The following is a 21649-nucleotide window of genomic DNA, read 5'->3' as shown; positions in this document are numbered from 1 at the left end:
AGCTTAAAGGGGCTGAAACCAACATCCTCCTGAGATACCTCTCTGTAGGCAAAAAGTAAGCATGGCAACAGGAGATCTAATTTTCTCCTTCGAGGTTCTTCCAGAGCCCCAATTAGGCTTTTGAGAGTTCTATTAAACCTCTCAAATAAGCCATTAGTGATATGATATATGATATTTATTGATGCTCTGCATCTGGCTCTCTGCTTATTATTGGGCCTGCAGCGCAGTCAGCAGCCTGGAGTGGGGCATGGAGCTGTGCGATTTATTATATGATATTTATACCCAAAGGTTTCTAAGCGCGGATCAGGGGAATCGAACCCTTGTTGCTGTGTGTTGTCTTGCTTCCAAGCAGAGCATGTTGCTGCTGAGCTATCCTCCAGAGTGGGTGGGCAATAAGCCGATGAAGTGTCCCCACACTTTCCATGTGGCTTGCATATACTTGGACATAAAGTTGGTGCCTCTGTCTGACAACTTCTTTAGGGAGGTCAACCCTAGTAAAAATGCCTACCGACTTGGCAAACCCAGTCTACAATAGGATGGGTTCAGAATATCTGGTGGCATGGTTGAAAAGCACCAAGACAAACCTATTGCCAGAGGATGAGGGTCAAGGAGACCAACAAAGTCAATCCCCTACCCTTTCAAATGGCACCCCATCACAGGGAGTGGCACGTGGCACAACTCCCACAACGGCCTTCTACCTGGACTCCCATCTTGGGCCAGTAGAAATGTATGGATAGCCTCTGCTTGCTTCCATTGATCCCAAGGTGACCAGGTAGAGGAACTTCATGCGCCAGTTGTAGGAGAAAGGATTTTACTTGAAGGGGGACCACCAACGTCCTGTGGGCTCACTGTACAGGAGCCTGCCTTCCCAATAAATCCTGTTTCCCAGGAGGTTCACCCTCAAGCTGGGAAACCAGTGTCTCCTTAGGCCTTCTAAAGATGGGCACTCAGGATGACCCTTACTAAACTCCCTCACCATCGGGACCACCTTCAACCAATATATTTAGAAGTTCAGGATGGTCATTAGGCAGTACCTTTGTCAGGTTCAGGTGCTTGGCCAACTACCCCCACCTCAGTTGGGGGGTGAGTTAGGGGGAATATTTTCTTTCCCTCTTCTGAGTTGCTTGACTCTTAGCATTGGGGAGTCCACTTTGGCTTGGCCAGGGCAGCCTTTGTGATTTGTGCATTGTCTTCCTGCTGTGTTCCCCCCACCCCCCCCCAGTTCTGCTGGCCCCATTATACCTTAGGGCAGGAGTGTCAACTCCATTGATTAGCAGTCAAAGTAATGCTTGGTATTATCTGGAATACTAGCATACACCTGATACTCTAGGCTCCCAGGGATAAGAATACTTCAGCTTGTATCCCACTGGGGAAGTCTGAAGAGAAGGATGTGATAATTTCTCCCTCAGATGAGGGGGAATGCCAGACCGAGTGTACCCCCAAGGTTTTGACATTACATCTGGGGTCCACCTCCATGTGGTCACTTGCTCCACAAGCCACACAAGATTTACTGGGTCTTGGGTCATAGCTCTGGTTACAGCAAGCCTCCCTGTGAGGAGCAAGAAGCAAAACTATATTCAAGCACGACTAAACAAAGCATACCCTCATAAAAGGGGGATTTTGGCTATATAATTAGGCAGACATTGTTTCCTGGCTGAGAGGTCGGACCAGGACAGTACATGGGGGTGGAGGATGGGTGTGCAGATTACTGACCCCATGACAGGGAATGGGTGATCCCCTTGCGCCAATTAGCTGGAATGTCTGTGGTCTTAACCCTAGGGCAGACTTGGATCACCATCGCCCCAAGATCGTGATTTACAGGAGACTAATGCTCTGGAGCCTCTGCATAGGAGGTGTGCGTCTAAATGAGGACAGCGTCACTTTTATAAGCATTTCTCGTCCCAGGCAAGAGGGCTGCTCACCCTGATGTATCGGTCACTATGTTTTCAGTTTAAGAGGGGGCGCTATGTGATGGTCTAGGGAAGAAGCCTGGGTGTAAAACTTGGGTTGGTCAACACGTATGGTCCAAATATAAATGAAGCAGATTTTTACTGCCATCTGTCAGTTACTGCTGAACACTTTTGACACCATTGTGTGGGGGGGCGACTTTAACACTATCCTTGACACTGTTGAACTGTTCCGGGACTACCCAGCACACCCTCACAGGTGCGGTACAGAATAGACAGGTCATGTCCCAATTGCGATTAGTGGATGTCTGTATGAAACACCCTGGGGTAGAGGAAGACCCTTTTTAACAATCCATGATAGAGGAGATTAACCAGAGGTCAATTCTAGAGCCACAGGTGGTCAACTGTACAATACAGAGCACTTCATCTGATCATTCGCCTGTAGAGCTGTCCCTACTACTGTATGCGCCCCCTAGACCGAGACAATTATGGCAAATGCATCAAGTGCTGCGTCTACTATTGTAGCATGATGAGAGTGTTAGGAATTAAGGGATAAAAAGGTTGGTGGTTCAGTGTGCCACTATTTGGCAAGCATTCAAGGTTTGGTTGTGCGGTGAGCTGATGTCCGTGACAACTGGGATACTGAAGGAAACCCGTAGGGATCTGCAGGAGGATGAGGTCCAGTGAAGGCTGCTAGAGAACGAGTATGAGGTGACAAGCGACAGGGCACCTCTTGGCATGATTAAGGGGAATAAGCAAAATTCAGGAACTGGCAGATGGGGGAGGTGCTGTGCACAGTGAAGCCCATTCAGACACGCAACTACTGAAGCAGACAAACCTGGACGGTTCCTGGAGGGGGTGGTGTGACGCGAGAGGGGTGTGCAGCCCATCACAGGAATTGATGGGCTGACTGGGGAGGTTCCGACCACTGACTTAAGGGATTAACGGCGAAAACCTCCATTATTACGAGTCTTTGTATCGCAAAGCGGACACAATGTTAGGATTAGAGTTGGTATATGGGGGATATGGATCTTCCATATCCGACTGAGATTAGTCTGCCCCTTGATCAACTGGTAACAGTGGAAGTTACTGCAGCAATTACATTGTTGGCGTTGAAGAAGGCCCCTGAGTCGGACAGCTTGGGAATTTAATTGCATAAGGTACTTAGACACTGGTGCCAAGGCTGCTTAAACTATGGGTGGAACCACTGAAGCTTGGGAGGTTTCCACCATCACTCTGAAGCCATTATCACAGTATTGGTGAAGTCGGGAAGGCCTTCACATGAACTAGGTTAGTATAGACCACTGTTGCAGATAAACATGGACGCTAAATTGTTGGTGAAAATACTAGCTACTCTGCTGTTTCCATACATGTAATTGTTGGTGCATCCGGATCAGTCAGGCTTCATCCCCAGCCAGTAAACATTCAATCTTAAACAGCTCTTCTGCATCATACTGCTAATCAACCCATAGGCTCAGGCGGCTGCTGCGCTGTTGGACGCAGAGAATGTATTTTATTCTCGCATGTGGAAATGCCCCTTTGCAGTACTGAACCACTTTAAATGTGTAAACTATTTCAAGTTGGGTGTCAAATATATGCTGTGCCGAGAGCCAGAGTCTGTACCAATGGGACACTGTTGCGCACCTTCCGTTTAGGCCAAGGGCCTAGCTCTGTTGATGAGGATGTGCCATGGGCAAAAGGGTGTTGGTATAGAGGGGCATCGCAGATCACTATGCGGATGACACCCCGATATACACCTGGAATGTCACCTGGGACCCAGGGGTGCATACCTTCACACATTTCTCTGGTTCCTGGATTAATGGGGTCAAATCAGTTTTTCCACTATTGGATGGAACATTATGCCCAAATGATCTTGTGGTGTTTCGCAGCAAGTTAAATACTATGGGCTCTTGGTATGTCAGGCGCAGCACTCGTCGTATAGAGATAATCAGGTGTATTTGACTACTCTTGCTGTTAAGCTGCAGCTCTGGGCCACGCTCCCCCTTTCATTGTATGCTAGATTGTCTTTACTCGAAATTATGGCGGTTCCTAAGCAGCTATATTTCAATACCATTCCGATTATGGCCCGAAGTGCTTTTTTCAATAGATTACGTTAGCTGGCGGTTGACTGTGGGGGGGGGGTGGCCCAAATGAATAGAGAAAAACTCGAACCCTATGACCAGGGTGGGTTAGTCGCACCAGACTTTGCGTTGTATTATGGCTTAGTTCACAGAGCGCTACAGCGTGGCACCAACAGAGTTGAAGGCTTATTCTTAATGACCTGTACTTCGACCCAGTTTGCACAATAGGCAACGCACGGTTCAAACTGTTTAAAAGGCTGGGAGTTAGCACTCTGTACAGTGGTGAGATCCTTATGAACAGCCCTTGGGCTCCCTCCCATTTATAACCCAGATGATCAAGTGTCCTAGGAGGGCGATAGATGGTCCTGGAGGGACCTATATCCAGGAAGGAGATGTGACAAGTTGGTTTAGAAATTGGGTGATACTCCCATTAAAACTTTACAATATTTCCAGAGGCAGGTGGCTGTTTCCGCAAGAGCAGGACCCCATGTTGCATAGAGGCCATGGTGTTGAGTGGGGGTGCCACAACTCTGATTTCTAAGCTATATAGATTAGTTCAAGCTGGCTACTGTTCAGGGAAAACAGTGTGCATAAGTGGGAATGCGATCTGGTGTGGCGATACAGGATGTGCAACGCCAGATATCGCCTCACAAGCCGGCCCAAGGCTATTTGGGGACCCTTCCGAGACTACCTCTCACGTACATGCGAGGGTGCACAATTACATTAAGGGGGTATCTGGGTGGGCGAGCAACTGCTGGATGTTTAGTGTGCAACAGGTACACTGGGTTAACTCATGGATTGACGGCACGCAACTAAGGATTGTATTGCATTTGAACTGGTTTTGGAGTGTGATGAGTATACTGTCAAGTGCAAAGTGTCTACCTGTTACATTAAAAAAGGTTTAATGTTTTGTTTTAAATGCAGCTATACCACTTAACCCGCACAGGCTGCTCACTTACCGAGTGCACCCAGGCACTATTTATTACCCTACTCTCTCCACTGGCCTAGACTACGGTCCTCTAAGGCGCTCAACCCACAGCGGTTTGAAATCATACCAAAAAGGTAAAAGGCGCTACACAAAAGCCCAAAAGCATAACATGTGCATAAGTGTTTAAAACACAAAGAAAATAAAAAGGGGGAATAGTAAACCATTATATGAAGCTGAAAACCGTGTGGAACGAAAAATGACTATCCAGATATTTCTTAATTAATGAGCAGAGAGAAAGTGCAGTCCCAAGATGCCAGGACAAATATCTGGACAGAAACCTACTTCAACTACAGACCTGAACATGTACTGACGCTGCATAACTGGGAGGTGGTACAGGATGCCTGCTGTGCAAGAAGCGCAACAAGGAAACCAAAATCTGCTTTGATTAACGACATTGAAATTGTATAGCGCCCATACTCCACATAAATGGCCAGGAAGGAAAGACCGATACTCGGGCCTCGCTATAGACAGACCGATTGCAAAGGACGTGGTAGTTACCTGTTGCTGCTTCCGGTAGAAATTAGCCAGCTGTCCATAGGGGAGGGGCAGTTGCTGTCGCTGGTGCAGGATGTGCTTCAGAAGTTCACAGGTGAAAATGCAGCAGCCCTCTCGAGTCACCAGGCCTGGGAAAACCACAGATACGAAGAAGCCATCCTTATATCCTCGCTCATGCTGAGATTGCTGAAGACCAATTACTCGCCTGGAGACAATCTCCTTAGACTCGTGGTTCTTGTTACACATGTCAGGCGACTGGACACCAACTAATGTGTGCTGCAATAGGTTTTTTTCTTCTTCAGGTGAGGGGTCCGTTTGGATATCTGTAAAGAGGTCCAGAAAATTGTGTTACCAAAAACGTAACTTCATAGAATGGTTCTAGGTCTGCCCATGGAGTAGATTGCTACACAACTCACTACAAAATGCCTCACGAAATTGAGCCTGAACATTCTCTACTGGGAAAAAGTGTGATCAGAGTAGGGGACCTCCGCCATCTCAGATCATGGCATTCTTGGAGTCAATGCATTCTTAATTGCATCAGGTTTCAAATAACCTGCAACCAATCATCAACACGCCACCCTGGTCATCCATACACGATCTTCTTTCCCACATTAACTCACACAAAAATGGAGATGCGTCTTAACACCGCCCTCAGCGTGGCCATGGTGCAGTAAGCACCTTGACTGCTTAAGACTAAAACAATTGCACGTGGATTTTAATCTTAATCTGCAGCTTTTATTGTACACTCTTGACCACTTCCCCTGTGCTAGTGCCTTCTGGCCCTTCGGCCCATTGTTTCAGGCTCTCTCCCCCACCACCCCCCTATTTTACACACATCCTTTCTGCATAACATTTTTCCATCGAGTCACTGTGACCTAGTCTGTCGATACCTAAAAGGGACCTCTGGCATGACCCTAGACAAAGGCTTCCTGAGCCTACAGACATCTGGCTTCTTTAACCTGCCCTCTAACCAGAGCGAGGTAGGGCCCTTTAAATTGTTATTGACTACAGAGGAACTTTCTGCAATCATCTGGTATGCTGCCGAAGCATCCACCATTAAGTGGGCCATTACTAATGCATCCTCAGTCCCTGTCGTGCAATAGGCACATTGGATTTGATAACAAGGGACTCAACATTTCTGAAAGCTGGCTAAAAGCCATTTGGGTCCTGTCATTGCCACAACTTTACACAATGGCTAATCCATGTTCAGTATACATGGGAGACAAGGTGGGATGGGTTGACCTTATACAAAAGTGGGCATAACATGGCCACTGTTTCTAGTACACTAAAATACTGTGCAGGACATGGAGCAAGAAAATTTATTTTGACAACCAGACATGAATCTTATCCTCCCACACGTCACGATTCTACTTTTGCCATTTTATAGACACTGTACTTAAGGCTATGGCTTTTAAGAGATTTCAGCCGATTTTAAGGAGCAGTGCAGCTAACAAGGCAATTATTTAATGTATTTATAACATTAAACGCCCAAACCCAGGGTAGCTGCATTGCATTACAAGCAGAATAGGTTAGTTACAATACAGATATTTGCAATTGGGTTATAGTGGGTTGTGCAAACCGGTAAGGCATTTCATAGTTACAGTATAGGTAGTGATTGATATATTTGGGATTAAGTTGCAGAAGTTCAGTGCTGGTGAGAGGGTTCGTTTCTGATGTGGGGAGGGAGATCCAAATCTTGGGAACTCTTACTGGGAAGCTGCATCCCCCTGACCCCCCCCTTGCCTAGGACTCTCAAACCTTCGTAGGAATAAGTGGGTACTAGATCGCTCGGGTGGATCTTTTTTGGGACATTGAGTAGAGGTGGCGGGGGCTACCTTGGCGATGCATTTGTGGGCGGCGCAGAGCGTTTTGGAAAGGATTCGGGCTTGGATGGGTATCCTTTGTACTTCCCGAGATGGGGTACCTGGGGTTCTTTTTAGGCCAAAGGCTGCCATTAGGCTTTATTTTGCAGCAGTCGTAGTTTGGCCAAGTTTGTGTTGGTGGTTCCTAGCAGGAGAATGTTGCAGTCGATAATATGAGGGCTCGGGCTAAAGTGAGAATTGTGTGGGGTCAGAAGAGTGCAAGGAGTTTCGCTGTGTAGGCAGTAGAGGATGAGGGGGCACTGGCATGTTTGGTCACCGTAAGGGGAGAGTCTAAGTGAACCCCCCAGAATTTTGACCTACTTGAGAACGGGGATGGGTGTACCATCAATTGTAATGGCCGAGTAGTCAGCGTGGAGAGTTTATCCACGGAGCCTAGAATGAGGCTCTGTTTTTTCATCGTTAAGACAAATTGATGATGGCATAGACCACGTTAATGGTAGCTGTGTCTAGTTCATGGTTACCCATGATAGGAATGAGAATTCATATTTGTGATACCATGAAATATAATCAAGTTTCATACAATGTGTGTAAACTTTACCGATACATTTTATTTTATTGAGCAAGTGTTAGGCGCTTATACAACAGAATTGTGATTCAAAGCCCCATAAGGCTAAATGGGAAGGGAACAGGGGAAGAAATAATGGCAAAAACAGTAAATGTACAGTCATGGTCATACTAAGCCATGTGGCATTCAGACGTGCAAGTACAGTGAAGGGAGAGAATTAAAACATTTACACGGTCAGAAATGGGTGTAAATTAATAGCCACAATCCAACATTAAACGCAAACGTCAATTCCATTGTTACACGCCGTAGCTCCAATAGAGCACCTCGGATTACCATACTAATCCAGTCCCGGCCTTACTAAGGGCAACATCTCCAATCCATCCTCATGCACTGCACTAGGGGCGTGGTTGGGGTGATGGATGCTGCTGCGGATTGGATGAATCGAGTAGTCCCATCTCTATAGTAGAAGTCAGGGACACTGCATCCAAGCTGGTACCAATCGAGCATGTCCCTGCAGTGCTCAGGGCTCCTATTACGCCCATTTTGTTTTACATTTCATTTAAATCCATTCATCCATTTACTGTTTATGCCACCAACAGCGATAATCAGTTGAGCTAATCAACGGAATGCCTCCCATATTCAATACATTCTACACTACATTGAGAAACCAATGAGTAACGAGCGAGTAGTGGTTTCTACACCACATCCGAAAAAAAGAAAAAAAGAAAAAAAAATGATGTTTACCAACATTCAGGTTATGACTAGGATTAAGATTCAGAGCAAGGTCATACGTAATATTTATTAATCGCATATACACCCGAAGGCACCATGCACCAGCAGAAGAATCGTCACTGGAAGGTTGAGACCTTGGCAAAAAGCCAGATGATTCCCTGTACCCCGCAACCACACAGGATGAGCGTTCCAAAGCTTAGCACCTGCAATAGAGAGAGCGCTGCCGCCAAGAGAAAGCCGAATCTCGGACTGCAATGACAGCATTAGACTGAGAGCGCAATACCCGGCTAAGGACATACAGCTGGAATTTCTGCTATAGATTCGGCCCCAAGTCCATAAAAGGGCCGGTGAACCAGGCATAAAGATTTAATTGGACCCATTTTTCAATGGGAAGCCAGTGAAGCTGGCAAAGAACTGGGGAAACGTGAGTATGGAAAGGAGCACAGGAAACCACGCGAACTGCCGAATTTGGGAGCAGCTCAAGTCGCCACAAGAGGTAGAATGGCTGTGCAAAGTGAGCTGCAGTAGTCTACTCCACTCAGTACAAGGGAGGCAACCACAGGCGCATGTTGCTCAGGATGAAAAACTTGCACTTTCAATTTAAAATGCCCGCCCTGCCAGCTGCCACCTGAGCATCAACAGAGTGAAGCACAAAGTTGACACCCAAGTCACTTGCCCTTGGTGCACTCCGTTTTTTTGTAGCGATAGAAATCCGGAGTCCACAAAGAAACAGCAGGGGGGGTTGGGGTTGAAGACCTCAGTCTTGCCCCCCGTTCAGCCTCAGCCAATTGTCACTCATCCACCTACCCACCTCTTCCAGGCACTCCAGCAGCCGTGATGCAGCCTCCGGTTGATGAAGATCAAGACGGACAATAAGTTGCATATCATTGGCATACAAGTAGCAGCAGAGACCGTGGGCATGGGCAAGTTGGACCAAAGGCTGCATATACACATTAAACAGTGTAGAGAACCAGCACAGGAGAGGGCAAGAGGCGCAGGGAGAAAAAGACACCAAGTAGGTCCAGTAAGAAATTACTCCAACCAGACCAACACCTGGCCAGACAACGCAGCCTCTGACAATCATACAACCAGGATGGAGTGGTCAACAGTTTAGAAAGCAGCCCCCCACGCTGGTCGGAGAGCTAAACAAAATCACCCTTCATCTACCATGGAGACCAGCACAGGCTCAGTGACACGGCCCAGGCGGAAGCCAGACTGGAAGGGAGATTAAAAAATAGACCTCAAGAAACGAGCTCAGCAAAAAGGTGAGATCAGTGTCTCAAGCAGTCTCATGCAAAAGGGAAGTAAAGACATTTGGCAATCATTAGAAGCGACAGAAGATGGTTTCTTTAGAAGGGGGATCACCAGGGCGTGCTTAAGATAAGTCATACCAGAGTTGCAAGAACGATTTACTGCCTGGCACATCATAAAGCAATATGAGAAATTTTTCATGATTTTCTGAGGACTGTAATCCATGGAGGAGGTGGACCATGTTGAGAGGGTCCATCACTACCTCATCTGGACCAAAAGTGGGAAAAGCAGACCATTGCTGCATAGATGCAACCTCTATCAGAGGGATGTGAATTCAGTGATCTTAAGCCAGACAAGGCGACTTAGATCTCCAATGCCAACAATCTTCTGAGACAAGAACTGGGCCAGGGAGTCAATTCCTGAGAGGGAGCAACCTGCGACTGGACATTAAGGGGAGACAAACCACGAGACAGACTAAAGAGTGTGCTTGGCGGATTGACTTGTCTGAATCTTCGCTGTATAGAAACAGCATTCAGCCTCTCGGATAACTTTATGATAGAATTCTGCTGAGGAAGATGTAGACCATATGGTGGCTTAGCAACTGCTCTACAATCTGACCTTTAAGTGGTTTCCCCGACAGGTTCTGAACCTTCCATATGGGCTCGTGGTTAAGCTTGAATTCCCTTCCAATTCGTATTAGGTCTTACTGATGAACATCTATTGTCATAAGGGCGCAGGTGCCCTGAATGAATTTCTGCAGACCTTTGTCGATTTGGTTTGTAAATAGAAGGTGAGAAGAGGCTCTCGTCATGTTTTGTTAGTGGGTGACTTGAATGTTAAATGTGTGCCCGTACTGGCTGAAGACCTCTTACCTAATCATAAATTGGACTACTCCTCTGTAAATAAAAAATCTAAAGATAATCTTCAATGGAGTTCTACACTTGCTTCTTTAAACCTAGTCTCCCTCAACCAATTTCAGAATAGTACCAATAACTCATACGCATGTTTTCGTAGCTCATGCCAATCTACGATGGATTAGATCTTTGCAGATCCCCATTTACATGAGATCTGCTCTAATTCATTGATCAAACCTACTCAATGGAGCGACCATTGCATCCCGAGTGCCACTTTAAACTTTCCATTTGCAATTCTCGCCCATCACACCAAGGGCCCTACTTAGTTAAAAGTCCCTGCTCGGGGCAACTGTGTTGGCAGAAATGTTTTGTAAATGGGTTGGCTCAGCAGTTCAGAGAATCGATGGCCTGCTCCACTCTTGAAGATTCAAGTGTTCAAATGTGGGAAATTTTGACACCATCTGTCATGATCTCTGGTGCTATGTTTAAGCCCAAGTCTCAGTGGAACGCTACTTGTAAGAAGCATTTACATGTATGAACAATAAGCCCAGGGAGAAGGAAAAAAAAAAAGTCTGCCTTAAGACTAACAAGAGGCTCCCGATTCCTCGTGATGAGATACTGGCGAAGTGCAAATCAGTTAAACAAAAAGGCACCATTTATTGTAAACATCTGCATGCATTCCGTAACACCAGGATGCAGCTTTGTGGTTGAGAGCCTCATCCAAAAAAGATGCGGGTTTGTTCTGGGGTTTAATGGCCATTCACTGTACTGCCCAGTCAAACGCAGTCGAATCAACCAGGGTAACCTTTTTCACACATCTATGCCTTGGGCACTGTGAAACCTTTAAAAAACAGTTCATTCTAAACTACGATTCAACTAAAGAACAGCACATTAAAATCAATGCAAAAATGGTGTTGAATCCGATAACTATACGTAAACCCACACGAGCTGTGGGCCCTAATGGGATGTCAACTGCCATACTTCAAACTTACCCCAGAAACTGGGCCAATGTTCTGACGATTCTTTGAGAGCGTCATTGCTTCCAAAACCTATCCTTAGTCATGGCAAATCGCCTTTATTTTTCTGATCTTCAAAAAAGGCTTACGGTCTGAGCCCTTGAACTATAGACCCATCTCGTCGTTGGATGCAGACAGCAAGATCTTCGCATTTATCTTACAGCATTTAGAAAATTGGGCTGCTGACACGCTTAGATTATCCAAATTTCCCTCTTCCGCGACCTTTATGTCCATGTGGTCTGCCTCTCTACCCAGTGTTACGCTGCACCCTGCCAATATAAGGGGATAACACTGACTCACAAGGTAGAGACGATGTACACCAAGAACTATCCCCCACTCCTAGCCAAGATTCAAAGAGAACTAGAGAGGTGGAATCCCCTAAATATTTCCTGGTGGGGGAGAATACAGTCGATAAAAATGAACATTCTCCCTAAAGCACTGTACCACTTCCAGTCCCTACCGGTTGGGGTCCCAGACTCCTTTTTCAGAGCCCTAGCCAAGTCGGTCTCATCCTTCATCTGGAATAGGAAACCCCCCAGAGTATCCAGAACAATCCTCACATCCAACATCAGGGAAGGTGGCCTAGCACTCCCACACTTTAAGAACTACTACCAAGCGGCCCAGCTCAGGATTCTGAGAGAATGGCTAGGAGATAATCAACGAACGATATGGGTGACACAGGACCGGGCGGTCGCCAGAACCCCACTAGAAGACTTATTATGGACACCTAAGCAGCACAGGCACCCGAATCTTCGCATTAGTGAGATCATGAAGACCACGCTGAATGCCTGGGATGAGCAGACACGGAGAGAGAATATTACCACGACTACGGCCCCGTTCACCCCAATCTGTAGAAACCGGCAGTTCCCCCCGGGGACTGAGCAAGGGGCATATGGGAACTGGGAGGAAGCTGGATGCAGAAAAATAGGGGAGATGTTCGTGGACGGGGAGCTGAGATCCTTTGCCAACTGCAAATCAACTTGGAACCTCACTAATGCGGACAGGTACAAATATGAGCAGCTTAGACACTGGCTGATCACGCCTGAGATCACCCATGCGGCGACAAGAGAACTTACCGCCTTTGAAAAGTTTCTCCTCACAAACTCAGGAGACAGAAAACTAGTCTCCAACCTCTACAGTTTCATGAATACCCAGGGAGAAGACATCAAGTGGGCATACATGAAAAGATGGGAAAAAACGCTGGGGACAGCCATCACCGCACAGCAGTGGCAGTCGCTGTGGTCAGATATCCACAAACTGACCAGAGCAGTTCAAACCAAAGAAATGTGGATTAAGATCGTCACGCAATGGCACTACACCCCGGAGAGGCTAAATAGTATGTTCCCACTTACACCTAACCGCTGCTGGAGAGGCTGTACAGATGCAGGCTCGTGGAGACACATTTGGTGGGACTGCCCCAAGGTTAAACTCTTCTGGACAGGAGTAATAGCCGAACTGAAGAAGATCTTCCCAGAAGTGGACCGGTACACAGAGAAAACCTGGCTCTGTGGATTCACGGACCACAAAGTCAACACACTCACCAAGGCGCAGCGAAAATGCTTCATGAGCCTACTCATCGCGGCCTGGGCAACCATCGCACAGGGATGGAAAAATAGAGACTCACCGATGCTGTTCACCTGGCTACACAAGGTCTGGTCCCAAATGACCATGGAAAAAAATCACACACAATCTCCATGGAACACATGGCTCCTTCATAAAAGAATGGGGTGGAGTGCTAGAATATCTCCAGTCAGACTACATGGCACAGTGGTGCCCGCACTCTATAAAAATCTCTGACTTTTTCACCTAGTGACTAGCTGCGAGATCTTTGGTTCAATGACTATGCTTCCGGAAGAGGGAGGGCGGGGGAGGCGGGATGGGGAGTTGAGGGACTGTTTACCTTTTGTATCACTTACAAAATAATAAAAACATGTTTAAAAAAAAAAAATAAATAGATTATCCAAATTTCAAACTGGTTGTCGAAAGGCTAATTCGACTGCAGATGCTTGTATTCACATAGCTATTATTGATTCATCATCCGCCTTGGACCGCTTTGACCACGCCAGACTCTGGGGAAAGTTGAAAGGGTGGACCCCCAGTGGCCTTCTGGAGCTTATTACTGGCCTACATGAGAACTCTTCAGTCCGGCTACGGTTGAATCAAGATGGGGCCATATCTCTTTGCATCTTGACAGTCTGGTGTCCGACAGGACCCCTGCAGCCCTAATTGCACCTATGGTTGGTTCTCAGAAAATATCATGGCTCGCATATGCAGTTGATTTTCTTTTTGATAAATCGTGTCGGGGTTGAAAAGACGCCACTCTTTCTCAAGCTTATTTAGAAGATTACTTGTCCCCATTCGTTATTCTCTTTGTGAACTTTCAGGGGTCCATGAACCAGTCTCATATTGGGAAATGCCCCACTCTAGTCAGTGTAATTAAAACCCACTCAGGGAATTCTACCCAAAAAAAAAAAAAACTCAAATATATCCAAAGTAAAAATAGCTATATGGCTTGAGACATGAAACTCCTTGGTTACTCCTCCATGGTGCATCTCTCCCATGAACATAAAAAGAGGGGTATTACTGCCCTATATATCTTTTCAAATTTCCTGACAGCCACCACAGAAAGTGTTCCTACATTTTAGAGGCACCTTACTGTTGACCCACGAAATTCTTTCATGGTGTGGTACAATTGCTTCTGAGGACTTTGAATGCATGCAGGTTCTGTGGTCTGAAGTGCACTGTTGACTGCACCAGACATTTGCTCTCTTTCTGTAAAGAGCTGAGCTATGAAAGGTCTAGATACCCGGGCTAAATGTTTCCCACTAATCAGTGGGCCCAAAAGAGGCATATTTGGCACAGATGCCGAGGTGGTAGAGTTACCTCTGACACTTTAGCTCTAGCAACTTTTTCAAATCTCAAACTCTAAACTGGCCATTTCTTCGGATCCGCCAGCAACAGCTGCCAAGTAATTAGTAGTTTGCTCGTACACCTCATCTTACTCACTACGGATGTTCTGAGACTTTGTGTGATGCCATTCTTTATCAATTATGCCAGCGGTACTCCTGACAAATGTTAATTGAGTGCCTGCCTTTGTAAAGTTGCAACAACTCATTTGGATTGTCTTGAGTTTTATGCTATGAGAATCCTCTTTTAGACTTCAGTCTACATGAATTGTATCCATCATGGTTACGATGTAGTTATTGTATTTGTATTATTTTATTAACCCGATTTGTTATATTTACTGATGTTCTTATGCGATTGTGATCGTAAAGGTTTTTTGAACCATATACAAAATCAAAAGAATTCTGCTTCAATAGGAAACGGCCTCTACTTCACAATAGGACTTCCTCCATTTTTAGTTATTGCATTTAGCGCACAAAAGCAGCCCAGGGGCATTGTGGCGCTGGTACAAGCAAGCTTAGTTCCAGAAAGGAGCCAGGCTCTGAGAAAGAGGCAGTACAACAATAGTGACATTTTTGCACTCTTTGCTTACATCCGAGCCGGTGAGGTCTTAATTCACCAATGAACCAGGGCCAGAGGGGGCTGGACGGGACGAAGATTACGAGCTTAAAGGAGTAAGGGAATCTGCAAGAGTGCGTGTAAGTAGGGAGTAACCAGCAGACTGAGCAGCTTCTCAGCTACTTTCAATTTGAGCAGTGATGCTGGACTCAGAGACCCGACCCCAGCAACGTCTCACGATTTCAGTACTGGTAGACAAGCTGCATGGAAACTTGACATTAATCTGAAAGGGGACTACAAAGTGATCGGACCAGTCAACTGGGAAAACTGGTAGAACCAACACGGGGGGGGGGGGGAGGTTGGGGAGGCGCACAAATTAAAATCTGTTTACCCCCAAGGTGATGAGCAGGTTGATCAACCAGCTGAACCAACCAGATCAAGCATTGCTACAGAGAACCAATCAGCGTGTTAGTAGTATCATTAAACTTCAAATTAAAGTCACCCACAACAAACATATTGGGGTACAGAAGCAAGTTCTGCCATCATTTCAACTAAGGTATCAAAAATGGTAGCATCATATGACAGCAGATTTACGGTGGGTATCGGTAGATAGTGATAACCGCACCAAACAAGCTTCCATCCAGATGTCAAAGGGATTAGAGTAGCTCCTATATATGAGTTAAAATTTAAAGCAACCCACCATCCCCCTTTGGGGGGCGGACCGAACCGCAGGCATAGTGGGCTATAACCAACAGGTGGCACTTCGGCAATAGAAGGGCCTGAGCAATCACAAGGCAAGTTTCCGTGATGCGGGCCATATCAGACTTCAACGGCAGCATGAGTTAATAAAAAAGCACTAGCGTGTGCTGGCAGCAGACGTGCATTACATATGCAGCAGCTAAACCCTTTAGCCATGCCCGTCCTCATAGGACTAAACCCCTGAAAATAAAGGTGTGGCAAGGGGAACAAATTAAACAGATTGGAACGAGAGTAAATCAGTCTACCAATTAACTGGTCTACTTTGAGTGATCCTTCCGAGACAGACGAACACATACTGCTTGCCTTTTGCACACTCGCTGACCGATTCAGCAGAGCGGAACATAAACTCTGTGTGGACAGATCACGTGACTGGCAATGAAGCAGCAACTGGAGACAGGCTCTGCCTGCAAAAAGCAGAAGTCAGATAAATGCCCCCAACAATATCAGCAACAGTATGAAACAAGAGAAGTGGTTTTGGGGAGGCCGTTCAAAACGAACTTGCTGTGATACAGTTAAAATAAACAATATGCAGCCTACGAGCTGCAGCTCCTTAGTCCGGCACCTCGTGTGCACAACTGCCTATTTAAATTGCCCTGTTCAATGAAAACAGCTCATCCTGCATCCCGCTTGCCCTCAGAGCTCCCCCTTCCCTATAGGTTCGAAAGAGAAAGCAGTTTCTACCACAGAGCCAACAGACTGGGAGTGCTAGTCAATAAAAGTCATCTTTTAAATATTTGCAAACCAGAAGGATATTGGGATGCTACTTTAGTGGTGTCCGTAGTGACAGGCACTCCCCTCCTCTGCACACCTTCATACTGAGTAAATCGCCAAATAATTTCTAATCCATGTAAAGATCATCTATGCTTATGGGCATTTGTTATGGTGTATGCACACTCCACAAAAAGGAATTCATTATAGGAGCATAAAATCTCAATTGTGCCCAAAAAAATCCATAACCTACAGAATGTAAAGTTAGCATGGAAAGAGTAAGTAAATTGTGCACAGCAAGATGTCCCAAGCCTTCCTGGTGCGGCATAGAAGTATAGAGACTTCCTACAGCTAAGGCAAACAGAAGATCGTGTCAAGACTCGTGATGGTTCAAGGAGGGTGTTGTGTCACGTAGGTCTGTAGATTGTACCAGTGGCTGTAGTATTTCATCAAACATGGATTGCCAATGAGTCACAAATACTCTGTCCCTACTACTAGCGGTCTAAAAGGTGGCAGTGTAGCATGTTTGTGTATTTGAGGTAAGGCATAAAATATTGGAGGGATGGGAAATTGACTTCAATAATGGATCTCCGGCTAGTCTCATGTATACATTATAGTCTGAAGCTTGAGACAGCTCCTATGATAAAAATCATTCAATACCACAATGGCTCCCCCTTTGTCTACTGGTTTAATCACCAAACTTCATCTTTAGCTAAATTCTCAATACATTTGAGTTGGTTGTTCTTGCGGGTAACTGGTAGTCTTTTTTTGAGGTTAACTATTAATTTGCTTGATAACCCGACATTTTAAATGTCAGATTGAACTGATTTAGGGTGCAATTCCAAAGAGTCAAAAGAGACAGATTAACTTTCAATCAGTGGGTGCAACATTGATTTTTCAGAGTAATTTGTAAAAATTCACTTTCTGTAAAGCAGGTAGTGTTTGAGGTAGGGACAAAGGACAGCCCTAAATTAAGTAGTTTGATTTGTTGATCACTTTTTGGACAAATATTCACCAGAGTGGTGTTTTTATTTTAGATTCAACCGTAGCTTTCTTTTCCCCTCTTCTAAAAAAAAAAAGGGACCGTGTAATTGAGTTAATAGGAACTGAATGTGGATATACCCATGTCTGTTTGTACTGTGCTCGTAGAGTGAGTACCAGTTGTCGGAGCAAGCCTAACTTGCGCTGCCACTTGAATTGCTATCCTCTGTACTCCTTGGAATCGTTTGAACCCGTTTATTAGGATTTCTATTAACACCTCAAATCTTTTGAGTAATACTCTTGCCTGGTGTTCCCCAGGGGTCTAACCTCTCGCCCTGACTTTTCAACCAATACCTGGCAATTCTCGCCCGCTGCATTGCAATTTTCTGCTCAAATTTCCAGTACTATGCTGACAACTCATTTTCAGGCTGCCCATGGCCTCATCTCTGATTGCCCAACTGCCATTCAAGATTGGTGTGCCGCAAACAATCTGTCCAAATGCCAGCAAGAAGGATATCCTCCTCATTGGCACACCTGCACCATCCCCCCCCCCCCATCTGGCCGGCCTCCCTTGTACCTCCTCCTACCCCCCACCTGCAAGGCTAAGAAACTCTGGGTCATGACTCCCCACTTTCCCTCCGCCCTCCTCTGATGTCTCAAAAAAAGTCAAAACTTCCTACTGCACCTCCTCAGAGGTACTCTGCCTTTCCTCTCCTTCCCCCAGAAGCTAACTGTCTCACAAGCTCTGGTTCTCCCTAGGTCAGACTATTTTAACGGCCTCTTTCTAAATCTGCCTGTCTCTAATCTGCGCCCTCTGCAACTAATCCAGAACTGGACTGTGAAACTTGGCCTCAAGCCCTGGGATTGTATCTCTCCAGCTCTGAAATCTCTGCATTGGCTCCTATTGGATGCAAGGATTAAATTCAAAACCCTCTGCATTGTCTACAAGGCTTTCTAAGGCCTGGTTCCAAAATACCTTCAGCTATCCCCCTCCAAATACCCCCCTCTCGAGCTCTTTGCTCCTCGAACTCCCTCAGGGTCAGTCATTTTCCAAAGAAACAAGCCGGGGGTAGATGGTCTTTGGCTGGGGGCCTCTCTGGAACAGCCTCCCTGCCACTCTGAAACGAGGAGAACCATCTATAGTTCCGGAAGCACCTCAAGATCTTACTCTTTGCTTCTGCCTTCGCCCCCTGCCCCCTCTCTGCCCTGCTGATCTGTTCTCTCGGCACCATGTACCTGGCAACCCTGTGTCATCCGGGCCCAGGTACCTGCTCACCCTGCCCTGCACCCGCACTGCCTCCGGGCCATCCCTTGACTGGGGTCTGTATCTGTACCCATACAGCTCCCCCCCCCCCTTTTTCATCCTGCACTTTTCAGATCTACCGTCTGCTGCCTTAAACCCAGCACTTGCCACTTGTTGGCTGCACTACCACGGTTTGTAGCCTTTATTATTAATAGGTTTCTCCTCTGCACTTTACACTTCTCCCCTTCCATGCACTTTTCCCCTCTCCCACGTTCTCAATGTCACTGGGCCTAGTAAGATAGTTTTTGTTCTCCCTGTTCCCCTCCCTTGACACGCTCTGAAACACGTGTACGAGCGTGATAAAAATAAAATATCAATTCAGTTACACTGAGTCTGTAGGGCAGGGGTGCATAACTGATTTTGACAGAGGGCCGAAAGTACCTTACATGGCTATAGTGGGCCGAAATGTGGGGCAGGAGGCTTTTTCAACCACCAATTTGTATTAAACACATGGAAAAAGAATGTTGGAGGACTAACGATTTTAATTTGTATTTCAAACTTACATTTTGTACTACACATTTTCCATGGTTATAATTTATTTCCATTTAGTTATTAATTAATTTTGGCATTTATATAGTGCTACAAACCCTCAGGTATCTGAGCGCTGCTTATTACCCACGGTGTGTGGTGCTCATTTATCGACCTCGGAAGGATGAAAGGCTGAGTTTGGCCCTGCCGGGATTCAAACCTGCGTTAGCAGGCTCTGCACGGATGTCAAAGCGAGTGCTCTACTCGTATATCTGTTTAAATTATATATTTTATTGACCCTTGATTGGACATTGTTATTTTGGACTGCTACACTTTGCTGTTTGGGTTGCCCAAGAGGAGTATGGCCTTCGTCGAGTGAGGTTTCCTCAAAAAGCAAATGTACATCTCCTAACTGTGCCTGTTTTAGCTTTATTATTGGGTTCACTCTGGGAGTGCAACACTATGCCCATGGCCCCCACCCCCAACCAAACACTATGCCCCATGGCTCCCACCCCCAAGCAAGCACTATGCCCCATGGCTCCCACCCCCAAGCAAGCACTATGCCCCATGGCTCCCACCCCCAAGCAAGCACTATGCCCCATGGCTCCCACCCCCAAGCAAGCACTATGCCCCATGGCTCCCACCCCCAAGCAAGCACTATGCCCCATGGCTCCCACCCCTTGTTGCTACCTATACAAAGACAAATTCTCAGTAGAATTATGAATCTTAGTTAAATCAGCACCAACTCCCAAGAATATTTGTACATTCGGTCTCTAAAGCCATGATACCACTCCTTGTAAATATATTCCCCGATGTATTAATATTTCACAAGATCGGCTGTATAAGCCCAAATTGCTGTTCCATTTTTATATCTTCAAAGTGCTTCACTAAATTGAGGACATATTATGTGTAGTTGATCTTCAGAGTACAATATACAGACCTGTACCCCCCCAACTCAACACAAACTCTTAAGCATGCACCCATACAGACCCAACCCCCCCTGCATCTCAACATACACCGCACTTAGACAAAACATTCATGCAGACCCAACACCCCCCCCCCCTACATCTCAAAATACACTGCAGAAACATGCAGGCAGAACAGACCCCCAAACAATATATCTACTTACCGGACGTGCTGGATCTGGAAGGCAGGCTAGCTGGAACGCTGGCAAGGTATCTGGAGTGGTACTGCGGCTGGCATGGCAAGGCTGAAATGCCTTCCGGCATCAAGCCTTATTGACCACGCCAGCCGTAGTGCTGGCACTCCATTGGTGCAGCGCACACACACACACACACACCTCGTAGTAGCTGCGTGGTGCGTGCACTGAGCCAATGAGGGCCAGTGTTTTGTCCGGCCCGGAAGAGTTAAAGACTTTCCTAATGGAGGGCAGCCGATGCCGCTTGCGGGCAGCCCACCATTAGGAAAGTCTTGTTCCTTGCGGGACGGACAAAACAGAAGGTGGGCCGCAAGTGGGCCGCAAGTTGTGCGCCTGTGGTCTAGGGTATCTCACATTTTCAGACTGCTCTATATGAACTGAGTTGTGTTTTAAAAATCAATGATTTCAGCATTGAATGAATTCAAATTTTTGGATAGTTCAATGGTCAAAAGGATGAGATCTAGGGAGCATCTTGAAAATTTAGATACCAAACTCTATTCATACACGGATATAGAACAAAAGTAAAAATGTAAGAGCTACCCTAAACTCAGCCTTCCAGGTAAGATGTGCATCGGCACCTTTTACGTAGTAAATCATTGTGGAAATGCCACAATACATTTTGCTGTGTGTACAATTTACACTAGTTAATCACAGCAGTTTGTGAATTTCCTGCCACCTTTCTCTAGTAGAGGCGCTGAAACACTTCAGCACATGAAAGCCTTGTGTGAAGACTGCAGTGTTAAGAGGATGAGCCAGGAGAGCTGCACAAAATGTGGCACGGCCTTGAACCAGACCTGCTAAGTGTGACCTTAACACAAATACTAAAATGCCTGCAAAGAAACCACCATCCCAGGAGGGCACCAGGAAACTTCAACGAAAGCAGATATACGCCTCCTGTTGGATGAAATGCGCTCCCTCAGGAACAGCATGAGAACAGTTAATGCCCTACAGGAGAGGGTTCACAAGATCGAAGACAAAATGGAGGTGTTGGAATCCTATCAGTAACCAACAGATCTCATAGAAATATGACAGACGTTTCGAAGATTTGGAACAAAGGAATGTGGTCCTAGCCGCAAAAGTTGACAATTTGGAGAACA

General features: G+C 46.2%; 1 protein-coding gene across 1 annotated transcript in view; it reads right to left on the bottom strand.

The window, feature by feature from the left end:
- The window catches only part of MAD2L1BP (MAD2L1 binding protein), a 95686-nt gene that overhangs the window by 36434 nt on the left and 37603 nt on the right, over positions 1–21649 (bottom strand). Inside the window, exon 2 of the mRNA XM_069608836.1 lies at positions 5475–5794. Coding sequence (XP_069464937.1) covers positions 5475–5794 — 320 coding nt within the window. The remainder of the gene's footprint in view (positions 1–5474; positions 5795–21649) is intronic.

Source organism: Ambystoma mexicanum, chromosome 4q, assembly GCF_040938575.1.
Source record: "Ambystoma mexicanum isolate Mex_15411 chromosome 4q, UKY_AmexF1_1, whole genome shotgun sequence".
NCBI lineage: Eukaryota > Metazoa > Chordata > Amphibia > Caudata > Ambystomatidae > Ambystoma > Ambystoma mexicanum.
The sequence above is the reverse complement of the archived record's forward strand: the minus strand, read 5'-3'. Positions and strand labels throughout refer to the sequence as shown.